The 22,259-nt window shown below is 39.8% G+C and overlaps 1 protein-coding gene across 2 annotated transcripts; it reads right to left on the reverse strand.

Annotated features, from left to right (window-relative positions):
• Nucleotides 1-237: 237 nt before the first annotated feature.
• MIMS1 (mitochondrial inner membrane scaffold 1) lies at nucleotides 238-22,227 on the reverse strand. 2 transcript variants are annotated; one of them, XM_014052520.2, is made up of 5 exons: nucleotides 22,048-22,227; nucleotides 12,945-13,123; nucleotides 10,383-10,878; nucleotides 6,424-6,535; nucleotides 238-3,120 (listed from the first exon to the last, which is right to left on the reverse strand). In XM_014052520.2, the coding sequence occupies exons 3-5, from the start codon at nucleotides 10,850-10,852 to the stop codon at nucleotides 2,821-2,823; spliced, it is 882 nt and encodes a 293-aa protein (XP_013907995.2). In that variant the 5' UTR covers nucleotides 10,853-10,878; nucleotides 12,945-13,123; nucleotides 22,048-22,227; the 3' UTR covers nucleotides 238-2,820. The 2 variants fall into 2 exon arrangements, with proteins under 2 accessions (XP_013907995.2, XP_013907996.2); XM_014052521.2 differs by lacking the exon at nucleotides 12,945-13,123.
• Between the last annotated feature and the right edge of the window lie 32 nt (nucleotides 22,228-22,259).

Raw genomic sequence — 22,259 nt, forward strand, 5'->3', positions numbered from 1 at the left:
AAATAAATAAATAAATAAATAAATAAATCCTGAAGCAAGCCCAGCATTGTTGAAGTCCAATATGATTAAGCAAATTTCCACTGTGATCATTTTAACACTACTTTCAATTTTGGGAAATATAAATACCCACGTAAAGTGTACAGACCTGATTTGTAGCAATTTGTTTGGACAATGGTAACATGGTATCAGAACTAATCCCTGAACCAATTATTCAAAAAGAACAGAACAATGTGGTATATAGTAGGAGTACTTTAATTCAATTAATGTCATCTGCACTATTATTTTAAGAATAATTCTTCTGCAGTGAATATAATTAAAACAAATTTATGAAAGAACTGAGCAGTGGTTTGATGAATATTATTAAATACTTCTTAGCCCATTCCATAGTAATGGGTCAATACTGCTTCCATTTATATCAAAGCTACTATTTTAAATTCCTGATGCTTTTACCAAAATCAAGTTGAAATACTGAAAGAGACATATTTTCATTCTGAATACAATGGCATTAAATAAGAATCTGTTCGTCAAAAAATACTCAAAGTACAGAAAATACAAGAAACATTTTATTCACTTTTTCCTATACTGTTTCCTGTTGTGTAATTTGATCATGTCTGTTAATTTTAGGAATTTAATATCCATGGAATTATAGATGAAAAAGTTTCAAAATGCCACTTCTACAAAAATGGAATATGTTTAAATCCAAATCAGCTTCTCCAAAATGACCTTGTAGGGAAAGTATATATTTTTTATCTGTTTTGTGCTCTTTTCTTTTGATGGTGTTTACTAGTTGCCAAATCATTTAATTGTAAGCTTCAAGTTAGCATTCCTCTCTCTGCAGGTCTAGAATGTAGTAGATTCTCTGAATCTATTAAAAGTGATATAGCTGAAGCTTGCAAATCACAAAGATGGTAAGTTACCTTTAATAAATGAGTAGCAATCTATTTTACATACCACTGCTTATAGAGGCAAATCATGGATGTACTGTATATTGGCTAATATCCGACTTTTATCAAGCAACTATTTGATAGATCAGAAAAGATAAGCTTTTGTGAATATGTTCTCACAATGCTAGGATGGCAACTGGCAGTAAGAAGATTGCTGAGTACAACATTCATTAAGTTTACAAGAAAGCATACTGTACATTTTTTAAACTTACATGCATATTAAGCATCAGAAACAATTATTTTACAGGAGTAAAATTGTGCTTAAAAATAATTGTAGTATTTCTCCCATTAGGAGAACTATTGTGTAAATATAGCAAGGTTTTATTTCATGGTTCACACAAAATTGACTTAATGGAAGACAAGAGTGCTCAGCAATGCTATCATAAGAGTATATAACCTCATAACCAATTCTCAAAACCATTTTTTTTACTTTTACATAAGTATTATTTAGTAGTATAGTGTTTTTACAATATTATCAAACTTTACCAATTAAAAAGTACAACTTCTAAACAATTCCTGCTTTATAGATAGGCAATGTTGATTATGGTAACTGGCTCCTAGTTGTCTTCTGGGTCTCCATCACCTCAATAATCTCTTTTTTATTGCTTCCTGGATAAAGAGCTTCTAAGACTGATTAATATCAGATACTTTGTTTTAATTTAACAAAAATGAAAGAAGCAAATCAGATTTTTTTTAAAAAAATATACAGTCCCCAAGTAGTTGAATTATAAACCAACAAAGTGTTTGACTTACATTAATATAAAGCACTTTGAAAGCATTCCTTCAAATCTTCATTTCTAAAGTTCTTCTCATGCTGATCTTTTCATCCCTTATACCAGGGGTCTCCAAACTTTGCAATGTTAAGACTTGTGGATTTCAACTCCAAGAATTCCCCAGGCAGAAGGAGAATACTGAGAGTTGAAGTTCACGAGTCTTAAAGTTGGCACGTTTGTAGATCTGTGCTTATTCAGTTACCTGTCCATGACCTCTTCTCATTACAGGAGAAACACCTGGAATGCCAATACTCAGAGCTGTGATCACAAAAATAATACATGGAAATGATCTTAGCCTCTTGATCTTAGCCGTCTTCCCCAAAAAATCCAAAACCCCACCTGAGATGATCCTATAATATTCAATAGTACAATAATGTTGTGTTTAGCCTCTAATAACAATATTGGAAGATTTTCTACAAAAAAATTGTTACAGTGTTTCTTTTTCCCCACTTGGCTAAAGAGATGTAAATATTTATTCCATGAGCAAAGATAGATTTATCTCCTTTCTTTTTAAAGCTTTATCAGTAATATGAAATGTAATACTTATTTTAGCCATAAGAAGAATCAAAATCCATTTTGCAATATAAATATGCAATTACATCTAGTACCATTTCATTGGGCCTCACACATCAATTTAACTCAAGTTTTTATAAAAGTAATATGGAACATAACATAGCTTTCTAATTGCTTGATCTTTCTAAAGATAGTAAGATTAATTAATATACAAATATTAACACATTTTTTAATATTCAAGACATTGTTTATATGATGGAGCCATTTTAATACTTTATTTTACAACAACGTGAGTGATGTCAAGTAAGAATATTAGCTTGATCAAACATGCAGAGATTCATTCAAGTCACTGATGGGACGACCACAGAATATTCTCTAGGAACTGAGTTGTGGAGAAAACTGTTGCATTTACTATATCGTGCATTGGAAAATGTTGGATAAATTCTATTAAGGCCAGTGCAAGTCTTAAGCATTATCTTTTTAGCTTTTAAATGTCTAGTTAGCCTGTAAGAAAATAGATGAACAGTAGCAAGAACATTCATTTCAGACATTCTAAAGGATTAAAAATATCACCTGTCACTCTAACTTTTCTATTCTTTCTTCTTTATAAATGAAACTTTGTCTTTGGTTTCTTGTATCTTTTCAGTTATCCTCTCTTTTGTTTCTTCCATTTTCTCAGTTAATTTTTCTTTTGTTTCTTCCATTTTGCCACTAATCATGTCTCTTGTTTCCTCCATTTTCCCTGAGATCCGTTCTTTTGTTTCTTCCATTCGGTCTTGAATATATTCCTTCACGGGAGGTGGTGTGGACATATATTCATGCTTGCGAAGATACTTCACAGTAATGGACGTTCCTCCTAATGTCACTGTGTATCTGGCTGGAGTTGCAATCTTGTCAATTAAAAACATATAAAAACATTAAGGACTCAAGTGACTTTAAATTGAATTGTACAATAACATTCATAGGCTTGGCTTTAGCTACAGCTCTTTAGACACTGTGGCTAGTGATGTTAAAGTAACTCTAGCAAGGAAGTTCTCCAAGCTATTCAAAGCATTTCCTAAAGAGATACAGGCAGATTTATGCATTTTAATAAGTCATTCAGTCACTACAAGAACAAGCTGCTCCCATCAGCAACATCTGTGCCTCCCAAAATCTACTCTGAAATGCAGAATGCATCAACTGCAAAGTACTTTAGGGGACTGTTGAAGATGGAATAGAAAGCTGAATTTAGTCTCATATTTTATCTGAATTATTTTATAGCTCTTAAAGCTTTGATAGTTGAGTTTCATTTGAATAAAGTTAAAAATAAAATATAGTCAAAGAAATTACATTTTCTATAGGAATACAATGAAAATTTTCTCTAGAAGAATAATTCCTAGAGACCAGATGAACATTTTCAAAATATTTTAGGAAAGAAAATATTATCTCTGTATGAATTAAATAGGACATTTACGCAGTTTTGATTGTCCTTTTCAATTTTGCACTTGGTGTGCCTCTTCATTTTTCTTCCTACCCAAATAATTATTTCCACTTTTTAGTTTTATGTATTGACATATCATGACATATTAAATGAGAAGATATAAACAAATTCCTTGGTTTATGGTTCGGTGTTTTGTATTCTTTTAAACATTTTCGCTATTTAAAAATTAAACTTAAAAATAGTTTTTTTTTAAAAAAATGCCCTCCTACTTTATTTAATAGCGTCTTACTGGCAAATATTTAGCAAATACTTCAGCATGGATGGATGGAAGAGATTCAGATCAAATATGTGGCATTAAGCAGAGAAAAAAAGAGATCTGAGAAAAATAAAAAAGAATTTAGTGTATGTGTGTATGTGTGTATTTAAAATCCTAAATGCTATTGAGCCAAGAAAACAACTCTTTATAATGCACTAAAGCAATACTTTTGTCTTTAAAGTAGTGAGATGTAGAAATAAAAAAATTAAAATTACGTTTTTTGTAAGAAAAATACTATTTTTCAAATTTGTTCTTTAAGGCTGAAAATCAGAAAATCCTTTTTAAACTAACTATTGCCAAAAAAGATACAGTATTTAAACCTAAAATTTAGGGCATGTAAAGATTAACAGTATTTTATGTCTGGGAATTTCTATATTATTTTTAAGAGTTAATTTTTAAATTATGAATAATTCCACAGAGCCAGCACTTTTATGTTGTCAAATGGCATTGATGTTGATAGTTTAAGCCACAGAGTCATACGCTCACAAGCACATAAGCAAATTAAACAGTATTGCTTTGCAATGAATTTTGCCCTTTTTATTTATTAAGAAAGGTCAGGATGCATTGCAAAGTAAAACTATTAACATTCCATTATTATTCCACCGTGTGGCACTAATAAGAGTGCCAGGGTAGTAATGGAGATACTGATGGGAAAGCAAGCCTTTGTCGTGCCAAAGGCTAATAGAGGAAACTGCAAATGACGTTCCTGGAGCAACAAATCTAATCTTACATCACTTGTTAAGGCTTTTGAATATTTGAAGAAATTAACTAAGTTTGTGACTATCTAGATTTTGTAAAAAGTCACATTTTACTAAACAAGACGGGATAGTATAAAAGTTGTGAAATATAGAAAATTTAAATGGAATATTTTTTTTTAGATAATGATACACTATCCAGCAGCCACCGTCAACCCTCAAAATGACTTCAGCCATGCTTACTTTCGTTTAGGTTCTCAATTGCCACTTTGGAGGGAGGGAGGGGGCGAGTCAGAAGGAATTGAAATGTGGTGCCTTAACCTGCTAGACAAAACATTGACCAGAATCCCTGTGAAAGCCAAGGTCATGGCAAGGAACATCTGCTGAGATAGAGGGGGAAGCTGCTGCTGGACTAATTGGTTAACGTAACCTAAGACACCTGAGGGGGATGGGAAATTAATATTCTTTTAACTACCCTAAAGCACGGGAATTACTGAGAGCTAGCTTCAACTTTCTATGTGCCAACATGATGTACTCAATAAAAGGTCTTCTGAGCCTGACTGAAGCCTCAGAGTCCTGATTCAATTGGGTTCATTACTCAGAACCATGACATCCATTCAGCAAGTCTTCTATAGAACTACACTTGGACGTGATTTTCTAAGGTTCTTCTCTCCCTGTCTTGCCAGTTGCACCCCAAATCTCCTCTAGAGGATCACATGCAGTGAGGAAGAAGGCAGTCTGATGAGCAGAATACAACCCAGTGTCTACTTAGTTTCTAAACAGGTGTCCTTTTCATTACTAACCTCTTCCTTTTTTAATTCCTCTGGCACTGTTTTTTTTTTAACTTGCTTACAAACTGCTTTTAAAATATGTTTGTATTCAACTAAATATTTTCTGTTACTTCAATTTTAACATATTTTCTTTAATTACCATATAGGGAATTTATTTTATTAATTATAACATTATTGTATCTATTCAGAGCCTTCATGACAGAATCTATTCCTCAGTAATTACGTACATACACAATTGTCTACTTTGAATGCAAAATCCCAGAGGCTCACTCATAATTTTGTAGGGATAGTCTGAGGTTGATTGATTCAGTTTTCCTTAACCCATCTCTGTCCACAAATTCTAGGAGTCTGTCACACATCGGAATGCCCCGAATTAAGGAGGTCTAATTATCTAATGTGATTCTTGGTGCTTTGCTCTGTTTGTCCTGCTAATATTAGTGGGTGGTGATAGTTTTCTCCTTGGCAATTCCTTGATTAGGGTACTGTTTTCTGCTCATTTGCCTGGTGCTAATCCTTGTTTATCAGGGTATTTTTGCTGGAGTGGATGCGTTCTGATCTTTTTGTTTCCTTCTTAGCTTTAAACTCTCTCTTTTGAATGGTTTGTGAATGTGGTTTATCTATGTATCTATTGATAGCTGATTTGTTTAATGCCAAACTTCCACAAATTTCTTAGTGTTTTTGAATTTAGTTTTCTCTAGGATGCTCATAGTTTTCCAATTGAAATGATGGTTGAATTGGTCCATGTGTTGTGAGATTAAGGAGTTTTCATTATGTCTTCTAACTGCTAGTTATGTTCATGGATACATACAAATTGCTAGTCAGATAATGAAACAATGGCGAGCAAACAATAAAGCTCAGAGAACACCAAGGACTTCACAGTTCAACTCTGAGCTATGGATATTCTCTTCTATTGTAACTGTACATTAAAATATTCCTGTCAGTAGCATTAAGAAAGTCATGGATCTACTTACCTTATACAACGCATAGGCAGTTAATGCATTTCCACTTTGAGAATGCTTTAGGATGTTTACAATACTTTCAGGCAACCCTATGAATTCAAGAAATGGAACGACATTTACTCCCCTGTAAAATGAAGACATATTAAAATAAATTACAACATTCCTATTTCAGTAAACTTTTTTGTAGTTATAATAAAGAAGGATTTTTACATTTGATAACAAATTACTTTTTTCCTCAACTGAAACAAAGTAATGGTCGATAAGATTATAAGAAGTAAAGCATGAAGTATATCATGTACAGAAGATTTCCAGATTTGAAATTTAATTTCAATATTATAAAACTATGATTTGCAACCCCTGTTCCATGCCCTAGGGATCCGGGGGGGGGGGCGCAAATGATACAGATTCCAAATTAAATGCGTATGTATATAGAATTATAAATATATCTAAATAGCAAAAATATCACCAGATTGTCAATTTGATATTTCAGGTGGGAAAACCAGCAATTTAGAATGTAATGATTTTATATGGCTCTGCTTATTTTTACCTAAATTATGAATCCTAAGAGCACCAAATGAAAAGGATCAAGCATACCATAGTACCTGCAGGGGCCAGGTTGATGATCTTTGACTAATATAGTGGTCTTCAACACTGATGATGTAGTGCTATGAATTAAAATGTTAGGAATCATCTCTCTAGGCTATTCAGACATAACTGACTCTTAACTATTGTCTTTATTGTGGTAACTCAAGGCCAAGATGAATGAAAGTATTAGTCTTCATGGTATACTATATGATTCGCATTAAAATAATTTTGGAATGCTTGCCTCAACCATAAAAGCTAATACTGAAGTAGCTAATGCCAAGTTTTAAAAAATCAAAATTATATCTGCCATATATCAACTTCTTGTCTAAACAAGCTACACAATTAGTTAATATGTCTTAAGAGAAAAATATAATCAGGTTCTTCTGAAAACATGAATTAAACATTATTCTGAACATGTAGTCGCCATTAAATTACAACTGAGTATCAAATGTTAAGCTTGGTCTATTTGTACCAATGAACTTTAGCTGATTTCAAACTACTTTAACCTGAGCCTTGGAGAGTTATTGTTGGAAACATTACTGAATATAACACAATATGAAAAAGTGAAGTGTCACAACCCTATATGTTTCTCTGAGAAGAAATTCAATTACTGTTTCTTTAAGGCTTGGTTAAAAGACACTGGACTGTCGACTGGAAAGTGGGCAGTTCGAAACCCAAGTACTGGGTGAAGGGGTGAGCTCCCATTCTTGCCCTATCTCTGCCAACCTAGCAGTCTGAAAGCATGCAAATGTAAGTAGATAAATAGATATGGAAAGGTGGAAAGGTAACAGCATTCCACGCGCCTTGGTGTATAGATATGCTGGCCAAAAGACCACAGAAATATCTTGGGACAATGCGGGCTTCCTTCAACCCGCTAGAGCTGGACTCAACTGGGTCCAACCTTTACCTTTTTATAATGTAACCATGCTTTTCTTTTCAAATTGCTTTCTAGTCCAACCCTGTGCTTAGGCAAGAAGCCCTAAACCACTTTTGATTGGCAGAAAGTTTTCAAGGTCTTGAAATAAGATTTGTTAGTATAGAAACTTAACTGTTGATCTGTTTGGAAAGGGGTATTCAAGATAAATAACAGTAAATAAACAGCTAATGAGCCAATTATTGGCAATGCTGAAGTGAAGATTATTCATTTTAAATAGGTTACAATTTGTGGCCTCTCATAGAACAATTATAATTAGTGAGCAGAAGGACAAGTGTCTCTGACATCAGAAGGTAATATAACTGTTTTAGTTATTCTAACCAGATGGCATTAAGTGCCCTTTCTAAAAGCAATAGATCTAAATGTCATTCTAAATTTATCCCTTCTCAGGGTAATAAACAGCCAAGCTGTTTAAAATTTTGTTTCCAGATATATCTTTATCTTCAGGTATTAAGAAAAAATAAGTAGCTGGTTTTGTTAAGATATTACAGACATTAATTATATTTACGTCTTGATCATGTAGCTTGATAATTTTAAACAAATCTAAGGATCTATATTGGAACTCTACAATATTAATGTTTGTTTTTAGTTTTCAACAAGATATATTTTAAATCTACATATACATTCAAATATATTTAGGATCCTTCTTGCAGAACTACTGAATTCATACAGCACAGAGCCTTTAAAACTCATTTAAAGTGCTAGTCTACTCATATGTCCATGGGATTAATCCCACTGAACTTTGTCACACTTTTGTGTATATGGCAGGGGTTCCAAATTCGTAACTTAAGCCAGAGATATTTTAAATATTCACTAGTAAGGTTTAGAGCATGAATGCAAGCATGCAGCAGAATTACTGAGCAGAGATCCTATTTTATACATTAAGTTCACAGCCCTAGCAGATATTTTCTTAAGTACTAATTAAACCTGTACTACTTATTTTAGCTTCATCATTAGCATTTTTACATGTTACACAATACAAGAAACTGCTCACCTTTTGAAATAAAACTAGGATTAAAACAGAAAATAAAACATCAGAACTGCTATAAACACAAGTATAACTTCCTATTTTATATATAGAGTCCCTCACACTACTTTTTTTTTCATAAGATGACATCTTATTGTCTTATTTTTACAGGTAGTTTCCGATTTATGTTTACAATTGAACCCAAAATTTCTATTGCTTCAAAGTTTTGTCCCATTTTTCAACCTCTCTTGCCAGTTATTCAGTGAATCACTGCAGTTGTTAATAACACAGTTAAGTGAATCTTGCTTCCCCATTGCTTTGTTTGTCAAAAAGTTGTAAGAGGTGATCACATGATCCCAGAACATTGCAACCGTCATAAATACATGCCAGTTGCCAAGCATCTGAATTTTGATCATGTGACCATAGGGATGCTGCAACGGATGTCAAATCACTTTTTTCACAACTATTGCTTTGAACTGTCACTAAATAAATGGTTCTAAGTCAAAAACTATATATAATGCAAACATCTTATCCGTTTTAAAAACATTATGTTTTATTGCACAAAGTAAATAAATACTTAAATGTTGACTTTGTAATTTTATTTTGAAAAATAATAGAGATAACCATGATTTAAAATTGCTCTTTTTTCTTATCTGGTAGGCCAGGAACTAAATTTGGAGCTTTCTATAACCTAACAGAAGTTGCATGGAAATAAATGAAGTATGGCCTCCTTCACTACCCACAAATCCTACTTTCCCCTAATCAATATAGTGGCACAGAACAGGAGTGAAGGAAGGAGACCTCCAACAGAAAGAACGTCAAATTTGATAGATTTAGGTAAGAAAATCACAAGGCAATTTTTACAGAATTGTATTAAAATTCCCATTGAGTTCAAAGAACTATTATTAGTATAAACTTACAACTTTAATCTATTAAAATCAATTTTATTTTAGAGTATGCATAGGCATTTTATGTGTATTTGGGCTTCCTACTCAGAAAAGTTACAACTCCTTGTCTTGTACATCTAAATGCATTCCTTTTCTCATACAAAATCAAGTATTTTCATAGCAATTGTTCAAGTATGATCAGAGATTTTTGATAATGTTCTAAGATTTTTTTTTTCTAATTTCAACTATGATAAGTTCCAGACTCTTTAATTATACTCTTCTTGGGGCTTTCAATAAGCAAAGGCTTATTGAAAGCCCCAAGAAGGGCTTTCAATAAGCAAAACAGTGTTCGTTAACTTCTCAGTCTTTGATATCTATTCTGTGCCGTTTGCTCCATCCTTAACTGAATGCTTGGCCAATTAAGATAATACACAATGTTGTTTTGAAAGGAAATACAAGATAGTGCTGGCTTTTCCCTTTCTTCAGGTCCATCCTCCCCAAATTTATGTAGTTTTTTTTATAAAAAAAAGTATACAGCATGAATTACAACAGAGAAATTATCATCGGTGTTCTGCATATATAATAGCTCTGCACTTACTTTAAAGCTGCATAGTAAAAAATTCCAAACCATATGCTGGAGGTCAAAAGATGCACGGGAATCAGAACTTTGCCATACTGTTTAAAAGTTTTCTTGAATCTTTGTACAAGACTAATGGATTTATCTTGTAAAGGGTCAAGTTCTTCAGAATTGGGCTGCACAGGTGTTCCCCTGGCAAAATCACCAGCTGACGTGGTAAAGTTTTCTCCCTTCGGTTCTTTATTTTGAGGGTCTTCAGGTCGGGAAGATGTCTTGCCCACCAAGTCCCCTTCTTTGGAAACCCAAAAAGGAGCAGACATATGCAGATATTGACTTTGGCAGCTCAGCACCCGGGACATTGTTTTCTGCCTTATTGGATGTAAGGATGTTTTCCCTTTGATGCATGGAAAGATACAGGAGCGATAGGATAGCAAACAGGTCCTAAATGCCAGCTGAAACGGCTTCTGCATTTTGGTCGATCGTGGCAGCATTGTGCTGATAGTTTTGTATACAGCTCCTAAGAAATATTAAGAGTTGAATTGTTAAATTAAGCGAAGAATTATCCCTGCTATCGTACATAGAAAAATTGGGTCACCACCTTAATCAAATTGTAAGTTAGTATAATCAAATCTTAAGATATGTAATTTGCAAACCTGATTTATAGAAAATTCATATACAGTAATTTAGAAGGTGAATAGTCCCTTTCTCCAAGAATTCAGTCTTCCTGCTCTGGGTTGTTCACCAGCTATAATTTATGTACAAATAATATAATAATAATACTTTTTCTCATATTTCATATAGTTCATAATACAAAATCATGGCAAAAAAGCATCAGAATCCATCCAAGCTTTCTACTGAGAATTAAACCCAGCACATTTATTGAAACACCTTTGTATATCAAAATCTTTCAGTACTTTCAGCTGTATGTTCCCTGCATTTTACAAGGTATCAAAAAAGCCCAGGTATTCATAAAATACCAAAAATATTAATTACATTCTATGACAAATGCTTATATTGCACATTAGTATTAGTTGCACATTAGGATTAGTTGTAAGTTGGTACAATGCATTAGGCATAAACATCTGAAGTTATAGCCTGCCCTCTAATGTATCATTTTAGCACTACAAGAAGTGTTGTGAACGACTGATATAACAAACTTTTCCCATACAAAGATTTTCCAGTGGTCAAATTACAATATAACTGTGGTTTAGTTTTCTTTTTCCTAAATAACAATTGCATAACTTTTTCTGGGAGTTAACTCCATACATAATGAAATATACTAAAATCTCTGATCAGTTTTATTTAATTAAATAACTTTCAAATTAAAATGATTCCATTTTCTTAAAGTGTGACCAAATTTTGTCATGTAATACATAAGAAACATGTTTGGCAGTTAGTTTTATCTACTTATCTAATTGGTTAACCAATATCAGTTTATATATGCAATGTGTTTTATGAACTGATCCACAGCAATTCTTCACCTAAAATGCATTCTATTTATAAAACATAAGAAAAAGAGGTAGTTTTGATATAATTTTATTCCAATGCAGGTTATGTGAAGAATAATACTAGAAACAATACTTTATTAAATATACCAAAGCAAAATTTGAACTCCCAATTTGAACTTGAATTCAGATCAAAGTTATTTCTCAAACTGGATTTAATTTGCTTTATAGACTTGAGCAGAAACAGAATAACAGAATTTGAGTAAACATATTATGACTGGAAAGTCAAGTTCAAAACATACAGAAAATTAAAATTAAAATCTTACTTAAATAATGCAATCACTTTCTTGGATAATTTCCTACTATAAAATAAAAAGTTCAAAGTCCCAATATATTACAATGATGATTTTCATTGACTATTAATTAAACCATAAAAGTTACTGTATCGATAGCATTGTGAAACTTCACAATGCTAACACTACAGTATAGGACTTATCATAAGGATTATAGATATTACAAAGACAATTTACAATGTTTATACCAGATAAAAGTCAAATGATTAACAGCACAACATTAAAGTAGTGGCATTAAAAAAAAGCCATCTGAACTTCAGAAATATTGCACTATTTCAATCCATTTTTATTAGCTATACTTGATCCCAGTTGGTCAAATCACTCACTTTTAAACTTACGGTAATACTTAAAGCTTCTTACTGAATTAAAAAATGTGACGTTATTTAAGGCTCATTGCTACTGAATGCTAATCTTGCTGCCAATAAATAAAACACAAAAAAATTCCCTGTCTTCAATTAGATGTCTATAATAATTGTCTCTTTAAAAAGGATAGCCAATTGAACCACAGATGCTAACTAAGAGTTTGTTTATCAGCAGCATCACTCATAATTAAGAATAGATTTGGAGCAAAAATACCATAACTTGAATATTTGAAAATCTTGTGCTCCTGCAAGTGATAACTGTTTACAACCATAGAAAGCACACACACATTCACTTGAAATAGAATATATGCTATTGTGCCTTTATGTCCAAATAAGTCTTTAATATAGAGTATCAAATAAGTAATCTAATTTGACAATAGTTGTACAAAGACAGCTACAGTAGTAAGGGGAAAAAATCCTCACCAGTTTACAGCACTCTTGGAACAAATTTGCCACTAGGACAAAACATTACAGATGCATTATACCATTGGAAGAGAGTCATGATTAAGTCATTGTCTTCAGGAATGTTATAAAACCTCACAACGAATAGATCTAAATATTCCTTCAACCAAAAGACCTTCAGCTTCCAGTAAGAGCAAAACCTACAAAAAAGATTAGACATTTTCAAAACTGAGACAGTAATATTCACAATATAATAAATTAGCTACTTTGGCTTACATTATAGACTAAGACAGACTTGATGTTAAATTACTTGGCATTACACAGCATTTTCTGAAGTACGAGATAACAATCATATTATGATTATAAACTAAGATAAAGTGCATTCTTGAAGGTATCCAAAACTTAAATTGTAAAGAAAATCTTCACAGTCAGTCCTTAAAATAAACTCTACTCTATGGAAAACCTAAGGACTCAATGTTTTGATTCAGTAGTAAGGGGCTGGATGTGATTTTTAATAAAAACAGAAAGACTAAGAGGAATTTCTCCACACATTGATTCTTTTTGAATTTAAAATAACATTTTCCTCCCCTCCACCACAACTTTCCCTTGCTTATTTGGGAAATTAATTCCAATTAAGATGAATCTGATTGAACATGAGAATTGGGGCATCAGGGAACAGGGAATTGTGGCATCGAACATGTGTTTCTCTTGTAGTAGCAGCAGTAGAAAAGTTTATCTCTTGCCCACAAAGTAACGTATGTATGGATGGCTTACTTTTGTTTGGAACTTCAAAACTGACTTTTGTGTCATCATCTATCTTCTTGTACTATGAACACTGCATTCTCCTTCCCTTTAATGAGATTCCAAAGTGTACCTAAACATTCAAAATTCGGCTTGCTATGATCAGGTGTCTGTGCACTGTGTTCTTAGTTCTTCTGGATATTTGGATTCAGGACACCAGTGTAATAACTATGTCGACTTCAGAATCCCTCCAAAAGTTCAATAACAATTAGGATTAAAAAGCAAGTAGAGTAGGCATTTGTATCTAAGCTCAGTTTCCGAAGTGAGGCGTGGGAGGAGTCACACATGGGTATTAACCCAACCCTTTTGCCTTGGAGACTGAGGTAAATCTTGAGGCCACACCTCTTTTCCTCCTTCTGACCTCCCAGATTAACCTCAGTCTCTGGCCCAGAAGGAGTGTTTTTCCTGACTCTCCCTTCACTTTGTAGACTTCTAGGTTTTTTCTAGGTTTTTTTCTAGGTTTTTACTTTCCAGCTTCTAAATTTTTTTCAAGCCTTAGGATTTTTACAGTTTTTTCTTTGAATTACCTTCGGATCGGCTCCTCTCTGCACCCATGCTCAGCGCTGCTGGCAGGCAAGCCTTGACACGGTCCAGCGTGATTCCCTAGCGACCGGATGGCCGTGTAAAAGGGAAAAAAGGCTGCTGCACCATGAGGCCCGCTAGGACAGCTGCAGGCCACCCAGGAGACCTCTGCAAGGTGCCAGTGGTCGAGGAACCGGCCAGGGCCTTCCTCCAATATTCTCGAGGCTCGGAGAAGACCGGGTCGCAGATTGGTGGCCATCTTAGATTCCCTTCCATCTTTGAGCACGTGGGAGAGCGTGTGACCCTCCTACGGAGGCTGAGAGCACTCAAAAGACACCGCAGTAGCCGGAAGAGGCTACAGGAAGAGGCCTCTCTCTCCTGACAATCCGAAGCAGCGGTGAGCCGGCAATCGAGCCGCGGAGTGGCGGCAATCGTTGAAAGAGCGTGGTGCCTGGAAGATCAAGGCATCCAAAGAGAAGAGGCCAGCAGGGAGAGAGGAGGTGGTACGGTAACCGTGAGTACAATGGCGGAAGTGGCAAGGAGCGGGGATGCCATGCCTAGGCCCCATGGGGATTCGGATCCGGGCGAGGGGACATCCAGGAGGGTTCCCCCAGTTTCCAGAGGGAGATCCCCAGCCAAGAAGGGCAACTCCAGGGCCCACAGGAAGGCAATCTCTGAGAAGGAGGTTAGGATCACCAGGGCCTCTGCTAGGTTTAGGGCGACTATCAGTCCCTCCCCTTCCAGATCCCGCTCCCCCTGAAGGCTTCCAGTCCTAGAAGAGGCCCGGGCGGCATCCCCAGGTTCCCCAAGGGGCTCAGGCAGAGGGCATAGCTCCCTATTGCCCCCCCCATCGCCTGCACACACGTCTGAGCATAGGAGTAACCCTTTTGGGCACAGGGCACCCAGTCCAGCCAGGCATCGGTTGGCACTGCAATCCCCTGAACCCAGGGATTATCTACAACCCCCAGAGTTCCAACCTTCCCTGCCTGAGCTTCCTGCAAGCTTTCAGGATGTGCTAGCCAGGGCCATAGCCCAGGGGAACGCTTCTGGGATGAGCCATGAGTCCCAGAGCTCCAGGAGTAAGTCACCAGGATTGCTCCAGGGCCTCGGCTTCCAGAGGGGCCAGGTCTCCCTCTCCCTCCACTGCCAATGAGGCTTCAGAATTAGAGGAGGGAGAGTTGAAGGAGGTGGGGTTTTCTGAGGATAAGGATGCCCAGGCACCTGAGGCCCCCAACATTGCTGGCCTTTCCCCCCCTCCTTGTTTATCTCCTTACTTCGCAAGGCCAGAGCCACAGCAGACCTGGATAGCCCCCAGATCCCAGGCCTGCGTCTGCCACACCTAGCACTAGTGGGGGTAACAAGAAGGGGTCCTTCCATAGACCACAGGTGGAGAAGGAGGAGATCCCCACTCCAGAGATGTTCCTGGAAGTGCTTAAATCCCAGTGGGTTAAGCCAGGATCATTTCCCAACCCAGGGAGCAATGAACGGAGGTTCTATAATCTAAATTCCAGCTTTGCCCAAGCTCTTCAGGTTCCCAAGGTGGACACTCTGGTTGCCACCCTAGCTTCAGCTTCAGCCGTGGTCACTGGAGACATCGCCAACTGCCTTAAGGCAGAGGATAAGAAGGCAGACATTGTTTCATTCCAAGCAATAACCTGGGCCATTAGGGCAGCCGCTTCTGCATCCTTTTTCAATAGGTCTACAGTGCTGTGGCTAGAGCAGCTGAGAGACAGGACCCAGGCCATGAAGGTACAACTGCTGCAGGGCATCTCTAAGGTGCTGGCAGTCACACAGTTCTCAGCAGACGCCACCCTAGATGCAGTTAAGTATGCTTCTCGAGCCTTGTCATCCTCTGTAGCCTCCAGGCGCCTACTTTGGTTGCGTCACTGGCAGGCGGAGTCCCGGGCTAAGTGGCACCTGGCAGGAGCAGACTATGCCGGGGACAAGCTTTTCGGAGCCTTGCTGGATCCTATCGTGGTGGAGGACAAAAATAAGCGGAAGATCTTCCTGGCTACGACCAGACGGTCAGATGACCGACATGCTCCTTACCCCAGGAGAACATCTTATCGCCCGCCTGAATCGGACATCCAGAACCAGAGGTACCCCCGGGTTTCATAGACAAGGGGATAGACAGTTTCCTAGAAACAGATTCAGGGGCCAGCAGCAGAGCAAGTGGCACTTTCGAGGAGGGGGCAGTCGCCCATTCCACAGGTTCAAGTGATCCGCTCACGGATCACCCCATCGGCGGTCGCCTCTTCCTTTTGCGTCACTTTGGACGAGTAGGTCCTCCAGACTGTTAAGCTCGGGTTACAGCTGGAGTTCCGCTTGCAGCCTCCCAATAGGTTCCGTACTTTCGCCTCCTCTGCAGATCTGGCCAAATGGGCCCTTAAGGCAAAGGCCATCAAACATGTGTTAGATATCAAGGCCATAGAGAGGGTCCTGGAGGGGGAGAGGGGTTCCAGGTTCTTTTCGAACCTGTTTCTGGTCCCCAAGAGTTCAGGGGGGTGGAGAGCCATCCTGGATCTTAAGTTGCTGAATTCCAGGGTAGTCTACTGTAGGTTCAAGATGGCCTCCCTGAAATCCATCTTAGAAGGTATCCGACAGGGCGACTTCTTGGCCTCCATTGATCTCACGGAGGCCTACCTTCACATTAGAATCGCTCCTGAACATCGTAAGTTCCTTAGATTTTCCCATGAGGGCAGTCATTTCCAATATAGGGCCCTCCCCTTTGGACTGGCTTCAGCCCCCAGTATCTTTACCAAGGTGCTGGCCGCGGGCCACCTGTGCTCTTTCCAGTCCGGCTTTTTTGCTACCTGGATGACATCGTCATAGCCAGGTCCCCAGACACTGCCAGGCAGGACCTGGGGCTCACCATCGATACTCTCAGGTCCCTGGGGTTCTCTATCAACCTAGAGAAGAGTCATCTGGATCCATCTACCAGTCTCCAACACCTAGGGTCCATTATAGACTCAGTGTCCGGAGAGGTTTCTCTTTCCCAGGATCGAAGGGTCAGCATTGTGCAGCTGGTTCAGGAAATATGTAAATTACGTTCTGTCCCTGTAGTTATTTCCAGGCTCCTTGGGAAATTCATTTCTTGTATAGAGATCGTGCCTTTGGCTCGCCTTCACGTCAGGGAGCTTCAGTGGTTCCTGCTTCCATACAAGAGAACCGAACGAGCGACGCCAGCTTCAAAGATCGAGTGCCACCCCAGGTGCTGCTCTCACTCGTTGGTGGCTGACCCCAGCACTAGGCAAGGGATCCCTCTTCAGGGAACCAGCAAGGAATGTACTCACAACGGACGCAAGCCTGTTCGGCTGGGGAGCACACCTGGAGAACCAGATAGCCCAGGGCCACTGGACTCCAACAGACCTGCGTAACAACATAAACTGGTTGGAGCTCAGGGCCATCCATCTGGCCCTATGTCCCTTCAAGAACACCGTGACCGGTCACTATGTCCTGGTCTTGACGGACAACGTGGCGGCCAAGGCCCATGTGAACAGGCAAGGGAGCACTCATTCCAAGGCCCTTCGCAACGAGGCCCTCCGGCTGGGAAACTTGGCAGAGAGGCATCTCCAGTCCATCAGAGTGGAACACATTTCCAGGACAGAGAACCAGCAAGCAGATTAGCGACAACGGAGAGTGGCAGCTCCATCCCAGCATCTTCCTGCAGATCTGCGAGGTTTGGGCGCCTGACGGTGGATCTCTTCACAACCACAGCGAATGCCCAGTTGCCGCGATTCGTATTGAGGTTCCTGTCCAGGGGAGCTATGGACACAGACGCCCTTCACTGCAGATGGCCACCAGGTCTTCTCTACGCCTTTCCTCCCCTTCCCATCATTCCCGGGGTTCTGAGGAAGTTAGTGTCAGAGGGAGCAGAGATGATTCTAGTGGCCCCCTTCTGGCCACGTCGCCCCTGGCTAGCAGACCTGGTGGAGCTGTCCTCAGCTCCTCACTGGAGGATTCCTCAGTGGGAGGTATCCTTGCACCAGGGGTCCCTGGAGCATCCGGATCTGGAGTGGCTCCATCTGACCGCCTGGCGATTGAGCGGGAACAACTGAGAGAGGCACATTTCTCCATGAAGGTCATTAAGACCGTTGAGGCATCCAGGAGACAATCCACCACTCGCATCTACAACGCCTCCTGGGTTGCTTTTGCGGACTGGTGCCAAGCAAGGGACATCGTCCCAGCTTCGGCCTCTGTGCCCCAGGTTCTGGACTTCCTACAGGAAGGTATGGAGAAAGGTCTGGCACCCTTAGGAGTCAAGTCTCTGCCCTAACCACCTTTGTCTCAGCATCTGGTCCCAAAACGCTTCCTTAAAGGAGCAGCGAATCTGAAACCCCCAGTGGTCTATCGACCTGGGACCTACCCACGGTCCTCCAGGCATTGATGGAGGCACTGTTCGAACCCTTGAGGGAGGTGTCCCTTCAATTTCTGACCCTTAAGTTCATTTTCCTGGTTGCCATCACCTCTGCCAGGAGGGTATCCGAGCTCAACGCGCTTTCCAGCAGAGCGGACCTCTGCACCTTTCTGGAGAACCGGGTTATTCTCCGACTGGACCCCACGTTCATGCCCAAGGTCAATTCTCCCTTCCACATGGCATTAGAAATAGTTCTGCCAGACTTCTGTCTGCAGCCCTCCAGGGATAGGGAAAGATCATGGCACCGGTTGGATGTCAGAAGAGCCCTGTGCATTTACCTGAAGAACACGGCGCCCTTTAGGCGTTCAGAGGCCCTCTTTGTGTCCTTTCAGGAGTCCACCCGGGGAGCCAAGGTCTCCCCGGCCACCATTAGCAGGTGGATCAGAGCAGCCATCTCAAAGGCCTATGAGGGCATCATTGTGCACTCCATCAGAAGTGCGGCCACCTCAGCAGCCTGGGTCACCCAGACTCCCATAGAAGAGATTTGCAGGGCTGCCGCCTGGTCCTCTCCCTTGCCTTTCATCAGGCATTACCGGCTAGACGCTTATGCCTCACGGAAGCGGCTTCGGGAGGAGGGTTCTTCAGGGAGTCTTAGACTCTCGAGGGGCTCAGGCCCATTGATCCCTCCCAAGGACATCTAGCTTTGGTATGTCCCATGTGTGACTCCTCCCACGCCTCACTTCGGAAACTGTCAGTTGGTCTTAGCTGAACTGCATGTTTCGAAGAAGGCGTGGGAGTAGTCACTCCCCCCCCCCGTGTAGGGCGCTCTGCGCCAGAGGCCTGAGTTAGCTCAGCGGTCAATCAGGGCCAGGCAGGAAGGATGTGTGCTTGTGATGTCTCTGTCCCTTCCTTCCAGGTGCTCTGCTACGAACCATCGGTTAATCTGGGACGTCAAAAGGCGGAATGGAGGCGTGGCCTCAAGATTTACCTCAGTCTCCAGGGCAAAAGGGCTGGGTTAATACCCATGTGTGACTACTCCCACGCCTTCTTCGAAACATGCAGTTCAGGTAAGACCAACTGACATTATCTTTCCCCCCAAAATTCTGTGTTGATGCTTTAATTTGGACCACACTTTTGGAATTTTTGATTGATGTTGTAAAATATAACTGAATAATCTAAGTCATACACCTTCACTTGTGACAGTGTTAAAGTGACTAAAGACTTTACAGATTGACCTGTATGGAAGTGTGTACTGTAATGCTACCTATGGTGTATTTTGCTGAAAAGACATTGGATTTTCTGGTTTCACTTGTTTGGCTGTTTTTTTTTGTATTTCAGGTGTAAAACTTTTCCTGGAGTGTGTATTTTGTTCTGTGTTCTATCAACCTTGCATATGTGATTTATATGTGGGAAGCAAATGATAGCCAAGTAGGGACATTTTTAGTATTCCAGGCTAGCCCTGTCTTGAGTAATTGTCTTTGCTCATGCTATCAGATAGAAATTAGTTTCCCATTAATTAGGGAATGAAGGATAAACTCTGCAGATAAACCTTTAAATACAGTGTGAATGCCTGCAATGTTAGTTTCAGGTATATTTTTTTTCTTATGCCATTCAGTCAGTCTTGACTTCTTACCACTGCTTGGACAGTACCTGCAGAAATTGACTATTGCTTTCTTCCTATGGGTGAGAGAGTGTAACTGGACCAGAGTCATTCAGGTGGCTTCATGCCTAAGGCAAGGCTGCAACTCAATCTCCCAATTTTTAGCCTAGCGCCTTCACCACTACACCTAACTGGGTTCTTATGTATATCTTAGAAAAGAAGGTTTATTTAAAAAAAAATTAAACTAACATCTCAACTGATAATGCCAGGATGTACACAATGTACATTGTACATTGTGTACACAGTACACAATGCCAGGATGACCTCCTGCTCTGGAAAGAAGCAATTGCTTAAAAGGATTGTGTCTAGAGTGAGAGATCAAGAACATGTAGCCTATAGCCAATCTATCTCTCTTCACATTTCATTCAGTTAGAATATTTCTATATTCATGGCAAATGGCTCTCTCTCTTCACATTTCATTCAGTTAGAATATTTCTATATTCATGGCTCTAAGTTTTTAATAACCACTAGGAGGCAGCAGCTCTATTTAATTTATTTGAGGTCTTCTAACAATTACCCAGATTTCTGTAGCCCAAGGGACTTCTTCTAAACCTCAAGTTTTCATGCCTAAAAGTGTTCTAAAGTTTTGTCTGGGTTGATGACCAGAATGGGGCAAATCACCAGAGATTTTGTTTCACCTCAATTACTTGTTTTCTTTCATGCATATTCCTGAAAAATAACTTTTTCTTTTCTAAATACTCCTAACAGAGATTGGTTATTGCAACCACTTTAAAACAAACAGCCAGCCATTCTAAAAACAAACAAACAAACCTTGCAAAAGGCTAATGATTATGGTATCAAACCTGAACAAAAAGTTTTGTTGAATTTCTCACCTTACTCGATAATTACCACAATTTATGTGCAACAAATGCTGTACTTCCAAATGGATACATAAAAACCCTTTAGTGGTCTCACACTACAAGGACTACCACAAAGAGAAAAAAATACTAACCCAAGCTATGCCAAACCTTTCAAGAAGGCATTACAAACCCACACCGGAGAAAGCTTGTTGGCTCTGTCTCTCTCACACACTGCAAATAAATACAGCTAGCCGTCCACTTAAGACCACACTTGAGGCCAAATTTTCTGTTAGGTGAGACATTTGTTAAGTGAGCTTTGCCCCATTTTATGACCTTTCTTCCTGCAGTTGTTAAATGAAGCACTGCAGTTGTTACGTTAGTGACACACTTGTTAATTGAATCCGGCTTCTCTATTATTAACTTTGATTGTTGGGAATGTCAACATGACCCTGGGACTGTCATAAATATGAGTCAATTGCCAAGCATCTGAATTGTGATCACGTGACCCTTGGGGATGCTGCAACAGCCATAAGCGTGGTAAAAAAACGGCCCTCAGTCCCTTTTTGTTCAGTGCCTTTGTAACTTCAAACGGTCACTAAATGAGCTGTAAGTCGAGGACTACCTGTAAGGGAGCTCCTCATTCAAAAAACGAACACCCAACCCCCGTCTCTAACTTCTGGCACTGATATGCCACCTGGTACCGCAGTCACCGCCCAGGGGCATTTAAGGCGGCCTTTTCGGAGCAGGTGCGGCGCGGGTTTGCAAGTCCCAAAACGCGCACCTTCTAGCTGGGGATTATGGGGATTGGAGTCTCAGCATCCTTGACGGGGAAGGCTGACGTAATGCTACAGCAAGGCTGGCAAGCAGCGTTCGCGTAGCTAAAGCGACTCCCCTCCCCGCAGCTTCCCCGACAGGGGCTTTCTGGCAAGCCCCCGACCCTAACCCCTCCTCGGGTGGCTTCCTCCGGGCGCAGACCAGACGAACCTCGCCTACTCCGTCCGGACCGCTGGTGCCTTTCTGAAGAGCTCTCCTTTCTCCTCGCAGGTGCAGGAGGAGAGCCGCCAGGCGCGCCGGGCCCACAACCTCCTTGCCGGCTGTGCCGCTCCACTCAGGCGGCCCACGTGCCTTCGGACGTCCCGACCCTCGGGCGCGCGGTTCCCTCCCCCCTCCCCGCCCTGCCCCGCGCAGGAGCCCTT

Source organism: Thamnophis sirtalis, unplaced genomic scaffold, assembly GCF_051295495.1.
Source record: "Thamnophis sirtalis isolate CommonGarterSnake01/CBP01778 unplaced genomic scaffold, rThaSir2_p1.2 scaffold_2, whole genome shotgun sequence".
NCBI lineage: Eukaryota > Metazoa > Chordata > Lepidosauria > Squamata > Natricidae > Thamnophis > Thamnophis sirtalis.